The 24,980-nt window shown below is 31.3% G+C and overlaps 1 protein-coding gene across 4 annotated transcripts; it reads right to left on the reverse strand.

The window, feature by feature from the left end:
- Positions 1-394: 394 nt before the first annotated feature.
- Positions 395-21,086, reverse strand: LOC137837607 (short-chain dehydrogenase TIC 32, chloroplastic). 4 transcript variants are annotated; one of them, XM_068646651.2, is made up of 9 exons: positions 20,615-21,086; positions 18,416-18,640; positions 15,833-16,064; positions 15,617-15,696; positions 15,257-15,410; positions 11,309-11,387; positions 2,717-2,801; positions 1,011-1,078; positions 395-825 (listed from the first exon to the last, which is right to left on the reverse strand). In XM_068646651.2, the coding sequence occupies exons 2-9, from the start codon at positions 18,519-18,521 to the stop codon at positions 658-660; spliced, it is 972 nt and encodes a 323-aa protein (XP_068502752.2). In that variant the 5' UTR covers positions 18,522-18,640; positions 20,615-21,086; the 3' UTR covers positions 395-657. The 4 variants fall into 4 exon arrangements, 3 of the variants coding, with proteins under 3 accessions (XP_068502752.2, XP_068502753.2, XP_090157762.1); XR_016520533.1 differs by lacking the exon at positions 15,257-15,410 and having other exon boundaries at positions 20,615-21,048; XM_068646652.2 differs by lacking the exon at positions 1,011-1,078 and having other exon boundaries at positions 20,615-21,048.
- Between the last annotated feature and the right edge of the window lie 3,894 nt (positions 21,087-24,980).

Consider the following 24,980-nt stretch of genomic DNA (forward strand, 5'->3'; position numbering starts at 1 on the left):
AACTAAGAATTAGAAAAAACAAAATTAATATTAACTTCCTTCTAGAAGCATTATCCATATGCTTTGTTATTAATTTCTATCGTTCTATATCTTTGATAAAAGCTTTTCTTTCATATGTAGGTTGGAAAGAGAGTTCAAGAACATATGTGTCCTCTATTTTATATAATTTGTTATTATTAATAAAAAAAATTAGTATAATAAAATCGGTTGAGTTCAATAAGAATGTTTAAATATTATTTAAATATATAAAATTTTACTTTTAATATATATATATATATATATATATATATTATACATATATTAAAATATGAAGGAATACAAAATTAAAGATGTGAAGGAATACAAATTCTTCTAGAATTATAGAAATTATTCAAATAAATTATAAAAGATGAGCTAAACATGACAACTCACAAACTTTACGCAATTATAAAAATATATCTGACAACATTTTCAATGTCAATGAGGGCTTTGCAATAACATTTATATACATATCATTTGTGTAAAATCCACTCTTATACTCAAGCCATCAAACTTTAAGCTTGAACAACACACACGACTCTCATAAGAAATAACAACAACATATGCAGATTAACATAACTACATCATTGGTATTTTTATTTACTAAAATGGTATTCCTTTAACTGACCATTGGCACTTTTATTTATTTTGCTTAGTCAAATTTATGCTAAAATCCCATAGCTTCTTAGCCAAATCCATGTCCCTTCCCTGCAAAGAAGCTTCTGAAACATTATTATCTGCAAAATATTTGCCATTGAATCGACTCACTTGTGGGTGCAATGCTAAATAGCATGTTGTTGATGCTCCCTATCATCATGTAAAACACAAAAATAGTAAGAAAAACTTATATTTAATAGTTAAGAACATAAAATTATATAATTTAAAAAAAAGCAGAAATAGAAAATTGGGTTTTTCTGTAAAGATAAGAGTTTTCAAGTAAATGTTTTTTTAGTCTATCTATATTCTTGGATTATTATCGTGATTTAACTTACTTGCTGCACATTTTTCACCACATATCCCTCTAGCTTATTTAAAATTGGACTTAGCATACACTTTAAACCTGCATAAACCATACAATATGGATATAAAACTCAACATTTATCATTATGGATGGTAGACATAAGAAAGAAAAGAAAGAAGGCAATGAGTTGATACTCCAAGTAGAAATGTTAGAGCTATCTTTACTTGGTTCAAGAATAACAGAACATCTAAGAGTATAATTGATTGGATATTTGTGTTTCAGAAATGGTTGAATGATTGTCCATATAATAAGATTTATGTACTCGATAGAACCATATTAGATCATTTCCTTACTTTTCAAGAACACTAGTATTGATTGAAGACCCAAATGTTTAAGGTTATGCATTTGTGGCAGAAGGAGAGAGGATTGACAGTTGAAATGAAGTGACCGTATCCATTACAAAAAAATACTATTAAATAAAAATTAATTTCACATATAAAAATAATTAGTTACATGTTAACTATGTTAACTAAAGTAGAGATATTTTTATAAATTAAAAAATTATTGATATCTAAAGTAGTTTATTATTAATAAAAATTTATAAAATAGTTTATAAATTGGTATATGATCATAGTTACAAAAATTTTAACTAATAATTACTTTATATTTTAAATTAGTTTCTATTCATTTTTTTAAAGGCTAATTTAGAATCTAAAATATTAGTAGCTAAAACCATGGTAGCTAATTTAGACACTAAGTTAGAAATCATTTTATAATTGTTTATTAATAATAAAAATTATTTTAGATGTTAAATTTTTAAGTCTCTAAAATAGTATTTAATTTAGTCAATTTAGTGACTTTTTTTTTTCTAAATTTGATTATTATTTAATGATTTTCTTGTAGTGATATATTATGAAGGAGAAAATGAAAGAATTGAAGAAGAACTTTGAAGTGTGAAATAGAGACAAGTTTTGGAACATAATAAAGATACAATAGAGAATAGTTCAAAGAACAAGTTATTTGGATAAATTTGACGTAGAAGATAATATAGGACAAAATGGGTCGAAGGAGAAAAGGGAGCTAATGGTAGAATTAAAAAAAAAAATTAGTTATAGGTATGAATGTTGATCAAACAAAAAGCAAGAGAAAATTGAGTTACTAAAAGAATTCAAACACAAGGTATTTTCATGCAACTATAAATTAGAGGTGGATTAAAAATGGAATAAAAGGTGATTCATAGAAGGAGTATGAAGCGAGGAAGTTAAGAAAGTAATAGAGAAAATAAATAAATAAATAAATAAAAATTTAAGGAGAAAGAAGATATAAAAATAAGGCTACAAGGTGAATAAAATACATTAAAATAGTACATGAAGTCTTGTCATATAGAAAAATATTTGAAGTATTTTATTTATATATTTTTTTTAATGATAAAAGTGATATAACTATAAAATAATTACATGTGAATTGTGTTTGGAAAGATGTAGACTATTGTATTTACTAAGTTTGAATTCAATAAGTAGAACAACGAATTGAAAACAATTAGCTTCATTTTCCAAGCAATATTAATTGATTATGTACAAAATATAAGATTATAACATCAAAAGTACATATATTAAACTTTTGGAAGATAGTTAAATGTAGAACATTATGCAGATATAATTTAATTATTTAACAATTTAAACACGGTTATTATAATTTTCATGTAGACTATTAACTTTATAAATATATTATAATTACCTTTCAAGAGTCGATTATGAAGATATATATTTGTGGAAACAACTCCTGGATGAAGAGAATTGGCAGTAATATTTATTCCATCTTCCTGGACAATTGCAATATTGAGCAAGTGTTATATTTAATGCATCATATTATTTTTTAATTTAAAAAATTACATAAGAAACCGGAAGAACAACCAACTGTTATATGTTTTCATTTATTGTCCTAACAATACAATTTTTCAAATATAGAAAATAAAGTCTTATTGGGTGATATTTTTATTGCTAAAAATTAAAATAAATATTTTTTGTCAAATAAAATGGCCTCTCCCTCTAAAAGACCAAAATACTAATTATTAACAATATATAGTTTTGCCAAATACTTGTTAATAATGACCTACTGAAAGGATATGCAATTTCAACATAAGTAACATAAAATTTAATTTAGTTTCAACATGAGATTTGACTTGTCCAATCCTCAGGTAGTCAACTTGTACCATAATTATACAAAGGTTGTTTATGAATAAAAATGACACTCGTATTTATCAGGTGTATATATTAGTGTTTTACCCCAACTTATTAAGTTCTTGTTAAAAATTGTTATGATCATTCCCCTATTCTTACTAGTCTTGCTAGTAATTCTTTGAGGAAGGTTAGCAATTTTCGTTTCTTTTCTATGTGGCTTCAAGACGCTTCATGTAAGAAGCTTATTCATGATTCTTGGGCTAATAAGGTTGTTGGTTGTCCTATGTTTATTTTACATCATAAGTTAAAAAGGTTGAAAGTTGAGCTACGTGACTGGAATAAAAATTCTTTTGGTAATGTTCACAATGCAGTTCTTCTTAAACAGGGTCTTCTCCTTGGTATTCAACAAACCTTAAAGACTGCTAGTATGTCTGATATTGATGGGCTTCTCTGTCAAGAAAGGATCGCTAAGGAGGAGCTTGATCAGGCTCTTCACTGTCAATATTTGTTTTGGAAAGAAAGGGCTAAAATGCTTTGGTTTAAAGATGGGGATAGAAATACTGCTTTTTTCCATGTTGTGGTCAAGAGGAGAAATAATTCTAGTGGGATTCATCGTCTACGAATTGATAATGTTGTTACTGAGGATCCTACACTCATTGAGAAACATATTTTGGACTTTTATAAAACTCTTTATGTTGTGTCTATTTCTCATGATCAGGATACAGACAATATGGAAGATTTTATTGGTACTTATATTGTTTCCTCTGAGGAGAATATGATGTTGATTAAGTGTCCTGATTTTTTAGAAATCAAGAATGTTGTTTTTAACCTTAATGGTAATAGTGCTCCTGATCCTGATGGCTTTGGTGGTGTTTTTTATCATTCTTGTTGGGATATTATTGGGACAGATGTTTGTAATGCAGTCCAACAGTTTTTTAAACAAAACTGGGTTCTCCCTGGAATGAACAATAATGTGGTATCTCTTATTCCTAAGATTCAGGGTGCTGAATCTATTAAAGATTACAGGCCGATTGCTATTGCTAATTTTAAATTTAAGATTATTTCCAAAATTTTGGCAGATCGGCTTGCTCTTGTGGATGCCAGAATTATTTCTCCTAATCAGTATGGGTTTGTGTAGGGTAGACAGATTCAAGATTGTATTAGTATTGCTTCTGAAGCTATTAACTTGCTTTCTAAAAAGGTTCACGAAGGCAATGTGGCTTACAAAGTTGATATTCACAAAGCCTTTGACACTCTAAGTTGGAAGTTTTTACTATTAGTTTTGTCACGCTTTGGTTTTCACCCCTCGTTTGTCGGTTGGATTAGTACTATTCTTCGTTCAACTATGCTTTCTATCAGAATAAATGGTAGTTTGGTGGGTTTTTTTTCCTTGTAGTAGAGGTGTTAGACAAGGTGATCCTTTGTCTCCTATACTTTTTTGTCTTGCAGAGGAAGTTCTTAGTAGAGGTCTCTCAAAGCTTGTGAATGATAAGAATATTCTACATATGGCTAGTCCACAAGGTTTTCTCACTCCCTCTCATATTTTATATGCGGATGACATTTTTATTTTCTATAGGGCGGATAATAAGTCTCTTAGAAATTTGAGTAATTTTCTTAAAACATACGGTGATTTCTCTGGTCAATATGTTAATAATTCTAAGAGTAGTTTTTTCACCATGGATAATTCTACAAGATTTGTCACCAAAATTCAGCGTATTCTTTCTTGTAGTCATGGTTGTTTGCCTTTCACTTATTTAGGAGTGCCTATCTTTGTTGGTGCTCCAAGAAGTCGTTTTCTTCAACCTTTGGCTGATAAAGTCAAATTGAAGCTAGCTTCTTGGAAAGGTAAATCTCTTAGCATGATGGGTCGGGTTCAGTTGGTCAATACGGTGATTACGGGTCTTCTAGCTTATAGTTTTAATTTGTATAAATGGCCTGTTTCTCTTCTTAAACAAGTTGAGCAGTGGTGTTGAAATGTTATCTGGACTGGTGATATTATGAAAAAAGGTATAGCTACTGTTAATTGGGATACGATTTGTTCTCCCCTTGAGAATGGAGGTTTGAAAATTATTAACCTTCACCATGAAAATAATGCATATCTTCTTAAGCTTGCTTGGAACTTTGCTTATAGCAACAAGCCTTGGTCTTTGCTCTTGAAAGCTAGGGTCCTTAAATCAAAATACGAGTTTTGAATGGTTTATAGATCGTCATCTCTTTGACCTAGAATTAAGCAGTTTTATTCTACTATACTTGATTATACTTCTTGGACTGTTGGTACAGGTTCTCTTATTAATTTTTGGAATGATAAATGGTGTGCTACTACTTCTTTAGAAAATATTGCAGGATTATCTTATGGTGCTAGTATTCTGGATACAGTCTCTCAGTTTTGGACAGGTGGTGATTGGAATATTCCATTGTCTTTACAACATATGCCTAATCTTTCTAGTCATATCATGGTTATGCCTAATCTCAGTTTTGCTCTTTTTAGTCATATCATTCTAGATGAGTTTGGTCGTCTCACTCTTAAATCAGCTAGGACTTTTTTCTTGGATCCAGGGGTTTCCTGTGGTTGGGGTAAATTTATTTGGTCTTCATATATTCCGCCTTCCAAAACTTTTGTCCTTTGGAAAGTTTTTCATGGGCGGCTTCCTACAGATCAACATATTCAAAATAAAGGTTTGCATATTTGTTCTATGTGTACGCTTTGTGAAAAGCACGAGGAATCTATTCAACATTTATTTTTTGAATGTGCTAATGCTTTGCGCATTTGGAGTTGGGTTCGACACATTTTTCCTACTTATCATTTCTCTAATAAGGATGATCTTCTTTCTTTTATTAAGAGTGATGGTAGTTCGTTGATTAAATTAATTAAGCTAGTTGTGATAACTTTTTCTATTTGGATGATATGGCGTATGAGGAATTATGCTCGTTTTCAGGATAAGATTGAGGTTTCTAGGGCTATTTTGGTTATTAAAGATTTAACTTGTCTAGTGGGTAATTCGTCTAAAGCTTCAATGAAGAATGATATGTTCGATTTCAATGTGCTCACGGTATTAACACTCGTACTGGTAAAGTTCTACGTCCTCTTCCTGTTAGATGGGAGTTTCCTTCACCAGGTTCGGTTAAAATTAACACTGATGGGGCTGCTAGGGGATATCCTGGTCTTGCTACTTGCGGAGGTATTTTTCGTGGGAGTATGGGGGAATTTATTGGAGCTTTTTCTGCGTTTCTTGAAGTTCAGATTGCTCTGGTTGCTGAGTTTTATGGGGTTATACATGCTATGGAGGAAGCTCAAAAGATGGGGCTTACTAATGTCTGGTTGGAATGTGATTCTGCTTTGGTTTGTGCTGCGTTTACTGCTAGGACAAATGTTCCTTGGATGCTTCGTAATCGATGGAATGCTTGTCTTAATTATTGTGGGAAAATTAAGTTTACAGTTACACATATTTTTCGTGAAGGAAATGTGTGTGCTGATAAGTTGGCTAATTTAGGATTTTTTCATAGAGAATATTTTCTTTGGTATAATAGGCTTCCACCTTGTTTGTTCTTAGAATTCTTTATGAATAGGTATAATCTACCTATGTATCGTTTTTGTTAACATATGGGTTTTGGTCTAGTCCCCCGTATTTTTGTATTTTCTTTCTTTTTTCTTTTGTTTAATAATAATTTTTTCATGTGATAGTAAATGATTGTTGTTACTTGAGGTGTCAGCCTAGCTGAGATCTTAAGTTGCATAGTGATGCCTAACATGAAAGCTTTTATTTAAAAAAAAACACTAATATATACACTTTTATGTAAATCAGTAGCTACTTTACTTGTTGCGAGATCCTTCATTTTATACAAACCTAAAAAAATGTTAGGACTAAAATTGATAGAATATTAATTACTAGAGAATGGCTAGATGTATAGGAAGCATAGTCTTTTCAAGACAGAAATATTTTAGAAAGTAATAATATGTTGAAAATCCTGCAATATATAAATTACAAACTAAAAAAAAATTGTTTAAATATGGAGTCCATAGTAAGAGATTGATTTTTTTTAAATTGTAATGTGTGATGTCACAATTGTAAACTGATATCTTTTTCTATACATTGTCAAAGTTAAGGATGAGCAAAAAATTCAAATTACAAAATCCAATCCATAATTATCCAAATCCATATTAGTTTTAATCCATTTAAATGGATTTATCTCAAATACAAATCCATATTTTTGGATTTTAAATCCAATCCATTTAATTGGATATAGATTATATATAAATTTAATACATTTTTTTATTATCCAAATTGCATTTTGGGTTGAATTTTGACTTGACCTGATCTAGGTTGAGCCAAGACAATCTGGGCCCAGGTTGAGCAAAGTCGGCTCAAGTCCACATCGAGCCGAGTCGTCTGGGCCCAAGTCGAATCGAGTCGGTATGGGCCAAAGTCGAGCCAAGTCGTTTCGGGCAAAAGTCGAGCTGAGTCAACCCTAGGCCAAGTCGAGCTGAGGGGCCGATATTGAGTCAACCCGAGTCGGTCGGGGCCAATATCGAGTCGAGTTGGCCAAGGCCAATGTCTAGTCGACCCAGTCCAACCCCATGTCGAGTTGAGTCTTTCGGGTTCGATATCGAGTTGAGTAGGCCCAGACCGATATCCAGACGATCAGGCCACGACCGATGTCGAGCCAAGCGGGCCCAGGCTGGTGTCAAGCCGAGCGGGCCCAGGCCGATGTCGAGCCAAGCAAGCCAAGGCCGAAAATGAGTTGCGCGGGCTCGAGTCGATGTCGAGCCGAGTAGTCCCGGGCCCATGTCGAGTCGAGCGGGCTCGGGTCGTTGTCGAGTCGAGCAGGCCCTAGTCGATGTCGAGCCGAGTAGGCCCAGACCGATGTCGAGCGAACTTAGGCCTTTGTCGAGTAGTCCAGACCCGGGCCGATGTCGAGTCATCTAGGGCCGGGTCGATGTCGAGCCGAGCGGTTCCGGGTCATGTTGACCCATCTAGGCTCGGGCCGATGTCGAGTCGTCCGGGCCCGAGCCGACATCGAGCCAAGTGGTTCCGGGCTGATGTCGAGCATAGCGGGCCCAGGCCGATGTCGAGTTGTCCGGACCCGGGCCGATGTTGAGTCGTCCGGGCCTGGGCCGATGTAGAGTTGTCCAGGCCCAAGCCGATGTCGAGTCGTCCAGGCCTGGGTCGATTTCGAGTCGTCCGGGCCCGGGTCGATGTCGAGTCGTTCGAGGCTGGGCCGATGTCGAGTCGTTCGAGGTCGAGCCGATGTCGAGTTGTACAGGCCCGGGATGTCGAGTGGTCCGGGCCGAGACCGATGTCAAGTTGAGCGGACCCGGGTCGATGTCAAGCCGAGTTGGTCCGCGTCCAGGTTGAGTTGGCTTAGGCCCAATTCGAGCCAAGTTAGTTTGTGTCCATATCAAAATGGATTTTATGTAATTGACAAAGTGGATTTAATTTAATTAACAAAGTGGATTTAATCTAGATTTAATCTATTTTAAATTAAAAAAATCCAAATAAATTTGATCTAGCTAAAATGGATATGGATTTTAAATCCAATCCATTTATTTGGATTTGGATTGGATCTAGATTGGATTTTGAAAAATCCAATCCATGACCACCCTTAGTCAAAGTAACATTTTTCTATTTCAGATTATTGTCTTATTGTTTTGGTGGACCAAAAACAAGATTAGAGATATAAGTCTTTTAGGATATTAGATGGTTGGTTAAAAGTAAACAATTTTAAAACTTTTGTAGAGATTGAATGAAAAACTCTCTAGCAGCAAGGTGCTCTAGGTTTTGTCTTAAAAGAGAAACTAAAGGCTTTAAAAGGTAAAATAAATAGTGATTTCAACCCTTATGCAAAAAATACAGGTTATTAGTGTATAACCAATCCTATAGTCCAACAAATAACAAAACAACAACCCAATAATAATAAAATAGTTGTGTTACAACCTTTAAAACTGGTCCAAAAGGGAAACCAATTACACATTCCTACTATATGTTTTCACAATACGAAGATACCTACAACTTAAATCAAATAAGTTATTTGTAAATCACATCAACTTTGTGAAATTAGCCTATCCTTTTGAAGACAAAAAGATACAGGAAACAATGTATCATATTGTGAGCATTAATGAACGATACTCAAATGTTACGAGAGAAATTAGTGAGATAGATAAAATTGGAGGAAGTACAAAGGCTTAGAGTTGAGGAATATGAAATAAAAGGAAATTGTAGGAAAAAGTCTAGAAAGTGACTACATAGTGTGAGTCTCTGGAACAGTGATCATACAAAGCAAATGATGAAGAATAACATGATGATCTAAGAAGAAATTTGTTGTGTGATGATAGTGCTTAGTGCAACGGTGCAATTATTCGTAGGACCTACTATGGTGCGGTATGTAGAATTATATGTTGCATAATGGTCGACTAACTGGTGCAATATTTGCAGCCAAATAACGAGGAAGAAACAGTGTCGTAAAGGTTGTCTTAGTTGCGGCGTACCACCCTATCACACCGTAGAATTGGACTTGTTTTTTTCTTTGTTTGTTGGCTTGGTTCACGATCCCTATATCAACATAGTCCTAGAAATAACAATGTTGGATACTGATAAAAAAGGAGTAAAGTGTTATACTTCGGACAAAGAAATCATGTCTCATAGATTCTTTTGTTTGTAATGTTTTTCTAATGGATCAATTCAAGGGTTGCTTATGGTCTACAAGGTTGGATGGGAATATTAGTCTGGGTCTAAGTATTTTTAAAGATTGTGTTTGGTATTAATGATGGAAGGTCCTTGTTATTTTTTTCCTACAATATTTCTTTTTGCTACTGGAAGAGCTCTTATTAGGATTCTCTGATTTTGTTTTGAGGATCATGTGCAATAGTTTTTGTATAAGGGTTGAAATATTCTTAAAATACCTCTATTTATTTATTTTTCTATGCTGATTAAAAAAAATGTGAGTCTTTGTAGAGGCAAAAGACAAGATTTATATGGCTTAAAGAAGAGGATAAAGAAGCAAATCCATGGTTACAAAAGTTGTAAATCCAAGGAGGTTGGGAGTAATAATAAGTGTCAAATTTCAGTAATTTTTCATATTAAAATATAGACACTTATGGATATTAATTGCTAAAATAAGTATAAAATAACCCTTAATTTATGAAATTATACTTTTTACATATTTTGTGATTTTAATTTAAATAATAATGATTTATTTCCAAATTTGTGTTAATTTCATGATTCCAAGGAAGAATAGGGATAACTGAGAAAAAGGAGAATATACGGTGCTAAAAAGGGAAAGTTGGAATGCACCAGTATCACCAAAGCTGCCCCAAACTCACAAAAAGACAAGACACCACTAGTGGATCTCGCTTAAGCGAGCTCATTCTCGCTTGAGCGAGCCTATTAGCGCCCAAGCGAGAAGTAACTTAAGTCCAAGCAAATTAGGTTAAATAGGAGGCTTGAGGCATAATCCTAGTGTGCAAGATTGAGAGGAAAACACCATTGAATGATTTGTAACCCAATTGGGAGAATAGGAGGTGTGAGAAACATTAGAGGAGGAAGTCGTCAAGGAGAAACATCCTGGATCTTCTTTTGATGCTCTCCCTGCTTGTAGCAGTCATCATGTGTGGTTAATTCTATCCTTTGGGATTGAGACCAATCTGTTCAAACTCTTATGTATTAAGGTGATATCTAAACATAATATTATGTTCTTAATTGATGTTTGGTATTAACATTTTGTTTGTAATGCTTGGTTTACCATGATCTAAAATCTTAAATTTGTCTGGAAAGTACTTTTAAGGTTCTGACCTAAATGATAATACTTAACATATTTGAATGCTAGGAATGAATTTGAAATGTTAATTGCTATCAACGTCTGATCTTAATGATAAGTTGTTTTTATAAATATGCGAGGAATCAATATTTAGAAAATATTTTAATAATTTTATATGCAAGGAATCTTAATAACCACTCTTTCTTAGGGATTTTTAGTATATGCATATAGAAATTAAGTTTTTTATCTTTTGATTTTTATAAAATGGTTTGGTACTAATTGTGGTGTCCATTGTTGATAAAAAAAAAAAACTATAAACAACAACATTGTTTCTTCATAGTTAAAAAAAATTATTAATTAATCAATTGAAATAATGAAAAATTTACTATGGTAAAACCTTGAAACGTCTTGCAAGTTCTTTGGCATGTAAAATGTTAGCAAGCTTCGATTGCCCATATGCACGCCAATTGTTGTAACTGCACATAAGAAAGTAAATGAATTATGAAAAACACGAATATTTTGTCATTATAATTCTTGTATGTTTGCATGCTTATATGTAAGAATCATAACTGATTGATTGTAATAAGGTTAAAGTATCTATAAAATACTATATATTTATTTATTAATTTTTTTTGCTGTAAAAGAATGTTTACATGCTGAAATATTTTTTTCTTAAAAAATATAGAAATATATTATAAATGATAAGGAAATGATTTTTGTGTAAGTCATCAATAAGTATTAAGAAGTGAATTTTAAGCCTAACTCAACCTCATAAAATCGGCTTATAAGGTGAGGTTTGCACCCACTTATATATTATGAAATGTCCTTATCTCTAGTCAAGGTGGGATCTCCAACACACCTCTTAACGCCAAGACTTGCCAACTCATGCACGAGACTATATATTTATGAGTAGTCCGATAGCGGCTCGATAGCGGGTGGTCTGATAAGTCCAACAAACTCTTGCTAGGATGGACTGTAAATGGCTCTGCTACCAAATTAAGAATTGGATTTTAAGCCTAACTCAACTTAATAAAATCGTCTTATAAGGTGAGGTTTGCACCCACTTATATATTATGAAATGTCCTTATCTTTAGTTGATGTGGGATTTCCAACAATAAAAAATAACGGTTGGTAAGAAAATTACCACAAATAATGAAAATTGATATTAATGGTTATTTTAGTTGTGTACATTAGGTCAATCCTAATAAAATCAATTTAGTTTCATCAACCAAAAAACATACACTATATTGATGTTTGCTATGCGACATTTTAGTTGCCATTAAGAAAGCTGATGTTATTTCTTTTCTGACTATTATAACCAAAAAGTCATGAATCTATTTTATAAACTTTTGTATAAGAATATTTATAAGAGAAAAGTAAGAATAACATATTAAAAATGTATTCTTCATAAATTTAAATTCATTTATGCATAAGTAAATTTATAGAAAAATTTTCATATAACTTTTCCAAATTTTACTTTTAATTTATGCATAAATTATTTTTATCTTATATAAAAATAAATTTATTTTTTTACTTTATATATTTGTTTTATTATGATTTTTACTAAAATACTCCTATAAAAAAGTCTCAATAATCAACATGTTATTGGTATTGATATTCAACTAAATTTTTTAACAATGTTTTGATTCAAGATTTGCTAAAGAAGAAACAATATTTAGGAGAATGGACATGTTAAAAGTGATTAATCAACTTTTTTAGAGTAGATAATTTTAACTGAATATATAATATAGTTATAGAAAAAAAAATTAAAATTGTTAACAATGACTTCAAAAGGTTTTGTTAAGCATGATGTTCATTGTGTTTGTGAAAATGAGAAAGTTTAAGACGTGAAAGGGTATAAGATGTGGAGGTTGGAGTTTGAAGAGGCTGGATGCTTTGTTAGTAGGAACTTCACATTTGACAAAACTCAAATGACTATTATAGTGGGAAGGAGAAAATCCACATTGAAGGGATCCTTCTAATGATGGATTAGACCGTCTAGAGGTGCCAAACAATGAATCATTAGACAATTTAAACTAACATTTCTATCTCTTAGTCAAGAAGGCCCAAATGTACAGAGGTTGAGTCTGACTATGAACTTGTGTGTGATATAGAGAGGAGGAGGATCAAACATGCACAAAGGTTAGGGCATGTTGATTTTATCAGCTATACTTTGACAACAACTAAAGAGATATACAATTCGGATCCTAGAAGCTTCCTAAAGGAGGCTATAGATTATGTATAAGGTTAGCAATGACATCTTGGCATGGAGGAGAAGATTGAATCTCTGAGGAAGAACCACACATGGATGCTTGTTGATCTATCGAAATACTAGAAGGTGTTAGGATGCAAGTGGGAGTTCAAGAAAAAAGAGGGAATATCATGTGTGGAAGGATAGAGGTTCAAGACTAGACTAATGGTGAAATGGTTTAAATGAGTCAATGAGGTAAAGTATAATAAGATATTCTCACCTTTGGTAAAACTTTTTTCAATAAGGATTTTGATGTCTATTATTAACCTATACAATCTAGTGTTGGAACAATGAGAGGTGAAGACAACTTTTTTACATGGAATCTTGGAGGAGACCGTCTACATACAATAACCTGGAGGGGTTTGTTGAAGAAAAAAGGAAGATATCTCTTGAAGAAATTACTTTATGGCTTCAAATAGAGTCCAAGGTAGTGGTACAAGGGATTTGAAGACTTCCTAAGGTGGACAAGGTTCTAGAGGAGCAGTTATGATAACTACGTCTACATCCTAAAGAAGAAAAGTATATATTTATTTTTGGTTTATATCTAGGCAATATTCTTATAGCCAACTAATATGAAAATGAATTGAAAGATTTTAAAGAAAAATTAAGCTCAGAGTTTGAAATAAAGGATCTTGGTCACGCAAGGCAAATACTAAGAATAAAGATACAAAGGGATTAAACGGTTGGAATATAACGTCTATCTTAGCAAGGAAACTTGCAGAAGGTGGTTGAGAGGTTTAGGAGGCATGAATATAAACTTATGGGAAAAACTTTGGGACATCACACAAAGCTCTCAAATACCCAAGCTCATAATATTAAGATAGAAATGAGGGAGATGAAGACTACTATATTGTATGGGATGATCTGTAGCAAACCATTTGGAACATGCTATTAATGTGGTTATAGCATTCATGGTAGGTCCCAAACTGCACATTGGGAGGCTTTAAAGTGGCTATTGAGATATTTGAATAATGGAACAATAACGTTTAACCTAGACAATTTATGCATACCAAAGTTGTTATAAAGTAATTTGTAAACGCTAATTATACAAGGAATGTTGATACCAAAAAGTCACCTCTGCGTATCCTTTTACATTGTTTGGTATTGCAATTTTTTGAAAATACAGTTTGCAATTAGTGGTGGTTTTATCTACTACCTAGGAAGAGTATATCGCACTCATACAAGAGGTGGAGAAGTTATAGTGATTGAAGGGGATGATTGGAGAGTTGGGTATTGTGTAGGCTTGTGTGACTATTTATTATGATAGCCAAAGTATCATACATCTAGTTAGTCATTAGATCTACCATGAGAGGATGAAACAAATAGATGTTAGACTGCACTTCGTGAGTGACATTGTTGAGTCTAGGTAGGTTAGAATAGAAAAGATATCCTTGGAGGAAAATCCTACATATGTTTTACGAAGTCCTTCCTAAGGTCGAGGTTTAGATAGTGTTTGGAGTGGATTAATTTTTTGTTAGAAGAAAAAGGAAGTTGATATTGGAAGCTCTTTCATAATTTGGAGTAAAGGTGGAGATTTGTGATGTTTTGGTCTAAATCATGTGCAACATACAATCTTCTGTAGAGATCATTCAGGTGATTAGATCATCTGATGAAAGAGAGCAGAAGACCATCTACTAGAGACGGTCTAGGAATGGTTGTAACAGACCATCTAGTGCAAGCATTTATTAGGCTTAATTGTCTTAATGATTTTTTATTATTCCTTTATTTAGGTTTTATATATCAATATCGTTATGAGTGTGGACTGTACACTCTAAACTTATTAGACTATGTGTATAGAACCTTTTCGTGTTAATAAAAGTGTTTTATTTGTTCTTCTTGTTTGTTATTGTTGATAACCTAACAATTTCAACTTTAAAGATCACTCTCCAAATATCCTTTTTTTTGTTTGAGAAGAGAAAGAAAGTTTAGGAGAATTTTAACGAGGGAGTGTTTATATTTCAATTTTAGCACCCTTTCTCATAAAAGCATTAACATAATTGATACTTACTAAAAAAAAATCTTTTACACAACTATCATATGGTCATATGATTGATTCAAGATGAATCTACTTCATAAATTTGAACTACATTTTACCTTGATGGATCATTAATTTTCTCAAAATGGATTCCTCCACGATAAGTAAATTGATGACCTGTTGAAGATACATTAACAATTCTCCCTTGTACCTTACTTTCTCTTGTTGTTTTCTTCATATTATCCAACAACAGATTTGTTAGATGAAAATGACCTGTGAAATTATGTTGAAAAAAATGTATAGATTGAGATTATTTTTAAAATTTCTCAACTTTATAGAAAGAACAAAGTTATTAGACATTTTATGGCAAAGGGTAAAATGAATATGCATATATTTCATATGATAATTACTTATAACCCCAAACACACCCAGTATCATAAAAGAATAATGTAATGAAACTTAGATAAATTAAAAAATACCTAAATAATTTATAGCAAATTGAAGTTCAACGTTATCCGTGGATAGCATGAAAGGGGCTGCACAAATCCCTGCATTGTTTCTTAGAATTACAAAAAACAAATAAATTATTATTATTATTACTAAATTATTTCAATGAATGATCACGATTAAGTATTTGGAAGGATATATGAAATAGTATATGAAAGAAAAAGTTTAATAATGTAGTTGGTGCTTACATCAGAATATTCAATGGAAGACGAGTTGAATTAAACTCAGTTGCAAAATTTTGAACAGAGGCCATTGAACTTAGATCTAATTTCATCACATCAACTTTAGCTGTTGGAATTTCCTTAAGTATTGATTCCTTCACATTATTTGCATCAATCATATCAATTACTCCCATAATCACATGCACACCACGCAATGCAAGAACACGAGCAGTTTCAGCACCAATACCACTTGATGCACCTATTATGGTTTCAAACAACAACTATTACAATTAAAAAGTGTATGTATGCAAAAAAAAAAAAAAAATATCATGGAGTTTTTTTTTTTAATTTGATTTAGTATATATACATTATCAAAATTTAAAATCATGAAAGTATAACATTTTCTTAAAAGATAGTCTTGTACCTAAGTTGCATAGTTAAACTCAGTTAACAACTAAGCAATTTTGGCTAACTCTCAATTGTAAGGTTGAGGTAGTTTGTTTTAGGTTTTAGACCCAGTTTGAAACAGTTGCTCCCTACCTTGTTCAATAATTTCCACTTGCGTTGGATGCATATTGTTTTTCTAATTAAGTGTATGTCTGTCTAAAAGCTGATTTAATTAAGTTTTAAGTTATTTAAGTATTTTATAATGAGTTTTTATTTAAAATAAATTTTTTTATTGAGTATTTAAAATTTTTATATTTTTCATTTGTGTCATTTAATTTTTATGGGAATTGGGTAACACGTACTTGTATTTCATGTGTTAATACATATGAAGATTTATAGTTAATATAAAACGATATTATGATTTATGTAAAACAAGAAGTAACTTGTATTCATTTCATTGAAAATGTGTTGGATAAGAAAGTTTTCATACTCTCTTATGGCTTTCATGTCATCATCTACAATGACCAAATAACCGTCGTCATCTTCGGTAGGTTACAATGATGATGGTTTCTTGGTCATTGTAGATGATGATGTCGGCGTCATCGGAGAGCATAACGATCTCAATATCTAACACATTTTCGATGCAATAAAAGTCACTTATCATTATACATTAATCGTGATATCATTTTATATTAATCACAAAATATCACATCTTATTTCATTGCACATGAAGACGAAAAATTAATGGAAAAACTAAAATAACACTCATGTAACTTAATTAAAAAAAAATTAAATAACAGACATTGAATTGGAAAATATAAAAATTATGAGTACTCAATCAAAGAAAACAAAAATAATAAAAACTCAATTGAAAATACTCAAAGTTATAAGGAAGTTGAAACTTAACTAAGCCTAATTTAATTAGATAAAAAAATTCACCCTTTTTACGAAATTAAAATAAAACCAATTTTAGTTATTTTCATTTTAAACAATTTTATTTTTAAAATTTTGTATTTGAATAAAGACATTTAAAGTTATTAAATTTATAGTATTTCAAACTATTATCAAATATAAAAATGTATTTTCCTATTAAATATTTTTAATAATTAAAAATACTAGTTAAAGAGTTTTTTAATCAAGGTCTACAAGCTTTTTAAAGTTGACTTAGAAAAAAAAATGTAAAACAATGTAGATTAGGTTTCTTTTACAATACTAGTTAAAGTTTTTCTAAGTTGTTTCAAGTGATATTAATTAGAGTTATTGTTTTTTTGGCATTGTTAGAATGAGTTTTTCGGATAACTTTTCAATTGATAGCAGCTAAATAACCCAAACTAACATTAACTAACAAAATCTTAAACAAGTTAATGAAAAATAATTTCTAAATTAGTATTTAATATTAATTATTAAGATTTTACTTACAAAAATGTTAATTTTAAATTAATAATTAATTAATTAATTTAATTAAAATTAATTTAGAATATAAAATAACTATAACTAAAATATTAATTAATGTAAAATTTTAATTTATAAATTATTTTATTATTTTTTATTAATAATATAATTTTTTAAAATTTATAAAATATTATCTATTTAGTCAATATAGTTATTAATTATTTTTAAATTAGTTATTTAAAATGAACATCTAATTAACAATTGTATGTAAATAATATAATAATATATACTAATATTTTAATTTAAAAAGAAAACATATCATTAAAATAGTAATATAATAAGTTATCAAGGTATTAAAGCTCTATTTTGAAATATTTGAAATTTATTATTTATATGCATTATTATTTTTTATTATATTATAATACATTTACTCGTGAAATGGTAGCATGTCTCTCCCCTTTCGCGTAAAAATCTGGGACGATGGCTTGAGAATACCATGAAAGAAGCTTACTATCGACTTTCTTTGAAAAAAGAGTGATAATTAAATGTAGTCTCTCAAGTAAAAATTTCACTGCATTAACTCATTACTCAAGGAAATGATCCAGTGAAATTTTAACAGAAATTTAATTTTCAATGACTAAATTGGAGAGACAGTATGATAAAAAAGTATTTCAAATATTTGTTTATTAAAATATAATTTTCTTTATTTATATTTCATAAGATAATAATTATTTGTTTACCTTTTTCTTTAATTAACATGTAATGATATGAAAAATATGACGAGTGTTGAATAGAAAATGAAAAAGCAGTGAGAAAGAGAAAAAGAGCGACCTGTGACAATTGCAGTGAGAGCGGTAGCATGGATCCCTTGAGTAACTTGGAGTGCAGTGGAAGATGATGAAAACCCAGAAACTCCTTTTCTACTCAATCCCCACATTTTTCTTTTCTTTTCTTTTCTCTCTCAAACTCACTATTTCTCTATCTTCTCTATATTCATTGCAGGAATGCAGGAGCAGTTGCTGATATATATATAAATATATGCGTGTGCAAGAACACCTACACAAATCATAAATGTTACAGTTAGATAAATTAGATTAAACAATTTATAAAAAAATTTATAAAACAAAATCACTATCAATTAGATTAAATTTATTTTATCAATTAGATTAAATTCATCTCGATTTGGACCTTGGCAGACTCACTTAGAAATGGACCTGGACCCACTCGACTCGACATGAAACTTAACCGACTCGGCTCGACAAGGATCCAGACCGACTCGGCTCGACCTAAGCCTGGATCGACTTGGCTCTACATGGGCCCGGTGTCAACTCAAACTTGGTCCGGGCCGACTCAGCTCGGCATGGGTTCAGCCTAACTCTACTTAACATGGGCACGGGCTGTCTCAGCTCGACATAGGCTTGGGCCCACACAGCTTGACATGGTCCTGGGCCGACTCGACTCGACATGGTCCTGGGATGACTCAAATCAACATAAGACCGGGCCTACTTGGATCAACATGGGTCTAGGTTGACTCGGCTTAATATATGTCTGGTTGACTTAGCTCGACTTGGCTCAACATGGGCTCGGGCCGACCCGGCTCAACATCATCCTGGGCCAACTCAGCTCCGACTCAACTCAACATCGGCACGTGCCGACTCGGCCCGACATGGGCCTGGATCAACTCGGCATGACATGAGCCGGGGCTGACTCTACTCGACATTAGCTTGGGCCGGCTTTGCTCGACATGGTCCCAGGCTGACTCGGCTCGACATCGGTCGGGGCCAACTCAGCTCGACATAGGTCGGGGTAGACTCGGCTCGATATAGACCCGGGTCAACTTGGCTCGACTTGGGCTTCACTCATTTTGACTTGGGTCTGGGTTGACTCAGCTCGACTTTGGCCTGGGTCAACTCTACTCGACTTTGGTCCGGACCGACTCGGCTTGACTTTGACATGGACTGATTCGGCTCGACTTCGGCCTTGGCTGACTCGGCTCGACATGGACTCTGGCCGACTTTGCTCAACCTGAGCCCGGATTGACTCAGCTCAACCTAGGTCCAGTCCAAGTCAAAATCCAACCAAAATCCATTTTGGATAATCCAAAAATATTAATCTATATCTAATTCATATTCAATTAAATGGATTGAACTTAAAATCCAAAAATATGAATTAAAAGGAATATAGATTTGGATAATTATGAATTGGATTTGGTAATTTGGATTTTTAGTCCACCCTTAATTATAAGTTTTAATTATTTTTGTTCCTGATATTTATTTTCATATATATATATATATAATATTAATTTACAAATAAAATTTTACATAATTTATAATTAAAAACTATAAATAGAAATAACCCAATCTTTTAAAAGCAAAGATAAAATGTTCAGTTTTAAGTTTTTTTTAGTCTAACTTGAGCAAATATTTCTCACTTGAGCAAGAATAGGTCACGTCCAAGCAAGAATTCTCTTACGTGAGCGAGATTGAACCCGAGAGCACCCCAAAATTTACCCCATTTCGCTTGAGCGAGATTCCGTCTCGCTTGAGCAAAAATGGACCTAAGAGCACCTCATATTTTCATTCTATTCTCGCCTAGGCGAGATATGCAGAATTTTTTTTGTAAAATATGATATATTTTACATTTTCACCCAAACATTTCCATTCAAATTGTTATGTTATCAAATATACTAAACCAAAGTAACAAATTTTCTGCTAGAGTTGGATAATTATTCTAATATAGCTATTCTATAAATCTATAAATCAAACTCAAAATAACCAATACTCAACAAACATTACCCTTTAAGTAATTCATCAAACTATTCAAATACATTCATTTACTTATTCAAATAAAAAACAATATAATTCTGCAACATCTATCATATCTACAATTTTACATTCTAATATCAATCAAATTCTAATATAATTAAACAAACAATCTTGCAAGAAAAATTGAGATTGGTGACCACGTCACCCCCACATCCAGATCTTCTAGCCTAAGGTTCTATTGGAAATTTAAATTAGCTTCCCTTACCTGAGTTTGAGTAGGTGCTCACTAAGAGTTCCAAACCTACCAAAAGGTTAATGGTAAGTTAACCTGCACCACAGAGGTCCTGATAAAAGAGTCTGATCCTGAAGTTAAAAGAGTCACATGCAAGGACCTATACTAAAGGCAAATCTAACCACATCAAAATTGACTTAAAGAAAAAATGTAGCAAAAGTGAATTAACTCGGTCTAAAACTCTGATTGGAGAATCTTTTAGTATTCAATGCTAAAAATCCAGTGACAGGCTCCAATTGTCATTTTGATGACAAAGATGTTCAAAAACTTAAAAAAAAGAATGATGAAGAAAAAAGAAAAAGGTTAGAGAGAAAAATTTAGGAAGAGGAAAGAAATTTCAAACTTGGCCACCACTAATACCAAATAATGAAGAGAAAGAAAATGAATTAATGTGGCAAACTTTCTTTGCCTTTTCGGTTTGTGAGAGACTTTATAATTAATGTCTAATTTTTTTATATTATATTATTATAATATAGTATACATTATTTTGGTGTGTACCCGATAAATACCTATAAGTTTCTTAATCTTAGTAGTTAAGGCTTTGAGTAATTAGAAGTATGGGATTCTAGTGAGGTTTACAAGGCTTTCAACCCTCCCACCACAATCTTAGTAGTTAAGATATAAAAAAAATAACTACATTTATATAGTTTTCAATGTTTTATTTTAGTTTCTTAAACACATGACTATTAGGGTATACGGTTGGTCGCGACGAAAATAAAGAAAATAAAAAGGAGCGAAAATACAAAAAAAAATAAAAAAATAAGAGTTTTGCATTGGCAAAATAAACAACAAGCATAAATTTAACATTATTATTATTATGTTTTGTTAGAACTTATATATAAACAGAAACTATGTGTTAAGGCAGTTTGTTATATGTTAATTATTATTTATAAAATATTTTTTTATTAATTTATAATTTTGTGTAATTTTAATTTTTCAACATAACAATTTAATGTGTAGCATTTTTCATCTATTTTTTGTTTTATTTTTTTTGAAGTATATATTATTGTTTCTTTATGTACTCTCAAACAAAACGATAAGCAGCTATGAAGGGGAACTTCTCAACTACCTTGATATCAACTACCTTTATATCTTGGGAACTTCTCAACTACCCAAGTTGGTTCATCTTCATAACAACTGACACTTACTTCCATCACTCTTTTGTTTGTTTCCAGAAAGAAAGTTGTTATACTTTAATATAGTAAATAATTTATTTTTAATGTAAAAGTGATTTTACTTTTTATTACTATTATTACTCTATCAATATTTTCATAAATAAATAAATAAAGTCTCTTTTAATGGTCACATACAAATTGTTTTAATGTAGAAATCAAGAAAATTTGAATGATTTCTTTTAAACAATAAAAAAAAAGGTATTTTAAAAGCAAAGATAAATATGAGATATTCTTCCAATTTGACATATGTAGATTATGAAAAAGAAAGCATTAAAACCCACAATATTTTAATATTATTATATTTGGATAAGACTATGATATAAGACTGATTTGTCCTTCTCCTATCAGAATTGGAGTTTGACATCAATAGTATGTATGAATTCACATTTAATTGTATCAATTATTAAGTCGATTATTGAGACTAGTGGGTGCCTTTATATTCTTTAAGAAAAATAAATACTAATAATGATAGTTATATTGAAAAAATAGGTGTTGCACGGTTAAAGTATATGTTTTAAGAAAAAAAAATACTAATTACATTAAAAAAAAATAATTGTGTATATTTTTTCTTCACTACTTTTCTCTTTTACTAGCTCTTTTTTTTTCTCATCACAATTGCAACATGTTTTTCCAATACTTATTAAATATTTTCTTTTTATCTATATATTTGTTTTTACTTTTCTTTTCTTTTTCTTTCAATTTTTTCTCATTTGTTAAACAAAATCTTCAACAATGAATTTGTGATATGAATTGAGCTGAATGCAATTGTAATACTAGTATTTGTGATAAATTAAAAATATTTGAAAGTATAAAAAATCTCATTAAATATCAAGATTCGAAACTCCAATGCCTCTAGTGATGGAAAATATCGTCTTTGGTCTCCAATATTCCAAAGACAAATGGTAGATTCTAATCAGATTTGAGTTTTAGTACTCTTCATAGTAGATGGAAGCAAGTCTTTTGTCCAAGCAAACAATCTCAAGAAACTAGAAGATAACTACAATGAACCCATCCTGAGAGCCCACCGCATGTCTTCTAAAGAAGAGAACTCAAATTTTGATAACAATCTTGACTTTACCACAAATTTTGTAAAAATCTTGACTTTACCACAAATTAGAATTGGCTACTTGATAGAATTTCCAAGAAGAAATTGAAGGAAACGCCAACGTCCACCACCAAGTTGGAGAATGAATGACCACCCACACAAACCCTAGCCGCACCAAAACCCTTTAGAGGAGAGAGAACAAAGTAAAAATCTTATCTCCAAATCTTAGTTATGTTCTCTAATATATTTATTTGCACTACATTGTTTTTAATTCCCACTATATTTTTCATTTATTTCTCACCATGAGAATATGAATTATTTATTTATTGTAGTTTTTTTTATCTTCTCATATATCCATTCAATCATTTAATTAAAAATAGAAAAATTATAAAAAAAAACACAAAATTATATTTGACTATCATATCACGGTAACACTCACTCATGTAAAATAGAATAATTGTGTTACGTCTTCAAAGTTGATTAAACAAGCTGACAAACAAATGTGTTAGTAATAAATTTGTGTGTTTCTTGGTCGTATTTGCACCTCCCCACAACTCACTCTTAGCCTTGTGATTATGCCTTGCACCATTTTCCCTCCCCATTGAGCTACCGTAACTACCTCATAATCTTGTGACTCATCTTAAGGATGTTGTCATTCCCTATCATGTTGTCGTCACTTGCATCCACTTTTTATCATTGTTATTGTTGCATGAATATGAATTTGGTTTATTGTCTTAGTTGGATAAGAGGTGGGTAGAATAATGTACATTTTATTCTAATGAAAGGAAAATAGTTTACTTGATTACCATAATATTATTTTGTAAATAATTTTTAAATTGCTATCATTGGCTTAGTTACTATAAGTTGTCAACCTTAATATTATTTGTTATGGTAAAAAAATTATTAAATAAAAGTTAAATTTAAAATTAAAAAATAATTAATTATTATATTGATTAAAGTATATTATATAGAGATTAAAAAAATATTAATATTTATATTTCTATTATTGATAAATAATTTTTAAATTAATATTTAATTAGTTATTAACATTTTAGTTGAATCTAAATAACTAATAACTAAAAGCTTAGTAGGTAATTAATTTAAAAACTATTTTTCAATAATAAAAATTAATTTAAATATCAATAATTTTCTTAGTTTCTAAAATAATATATGATTTAATTAATATAGTCATTAATTTTTTTAACATTTTTATTTAATAATTTTCTATTGTTAATATTATATCAAAAATAGTAATTTATTTAAGAAATTAGACATTTTAAAAATAAATATAAAAGGTGATCTCGTCGGTTGACTTTGTCGCCAATTGACTCTGGTGACAAACTCTAACTCCGTCGGTTCTTTAGGAATTTGTTCTATCTCTCGTTGCTCTGGAATGTGGCTCCGTTGAAACAAAGGGGACCCTACCTATTGATTGCACTTTGACGATAAGTCAGGAAAGGGCTTACTAGAATTTAAGAAGTATTCAGTTTCAGTCTCAGAAACAACGTATCTTTACCTAGGGTCACAAACCCCTTTTATAGCTGATCTCTTGTAACAACTTTCTCTCATGAGAATCTAATCTCAACTGAAAGCATACTCAACAGGAAAACATTATATTTATGGGCGCTCTCTCTCAAGGTGCTGCAATAGAAAGGAATCATATCTATAAGGAGAGCATAAAATAATAACAAAACAACCACCTGCTAGCAGGGCACCAACTTATGCGCCAACATCAGGAGAATATTCTGCTTACGTGGGCACCCTACTCATGGTGCAACGTTATCTTTTGTCACGCATCCAACTTAACCACTATGTGCCCTAGAACACACATACCTAAGTTAAAAGAAACATTTATTTGACCTAGACACCTTATGTACTATTCGTACCCCTAGGTTCAAAAATACCCTTCACTAGTAAGCTCGTTGTGACATAATTAAAAAATGTATAAAAATGTTATTTTAATTATGCCACAACGGGCTTACCAATAAAACTAAGTCAGACTCATGACCCGCACCCTGAGCCAATAGTCGAGCTGACCTACTCACTCTGTGTACTGAACTCCGATTACTGAGCACCGTGCACTCTGTCCAGTACAAAAGGTATGGGTTTTTTTTTTTTA

Source organism: Phaseolus vulgaris, chromosome 4 (genome assembly GCF_051622355.1).
Source record: "Phaseolus vulgaris cultivar YP4 chromosome 4, ASM5162235v1, whole genome shotgun sequence".
Taxonomy (NCBI): domain Eukaryota; kingdom Viridiplantae; phylum Streptophyta; class Magnoliopsida; order Fabales; family Fabaceae; genus Phaseolus; species Phaseolus vulgaris.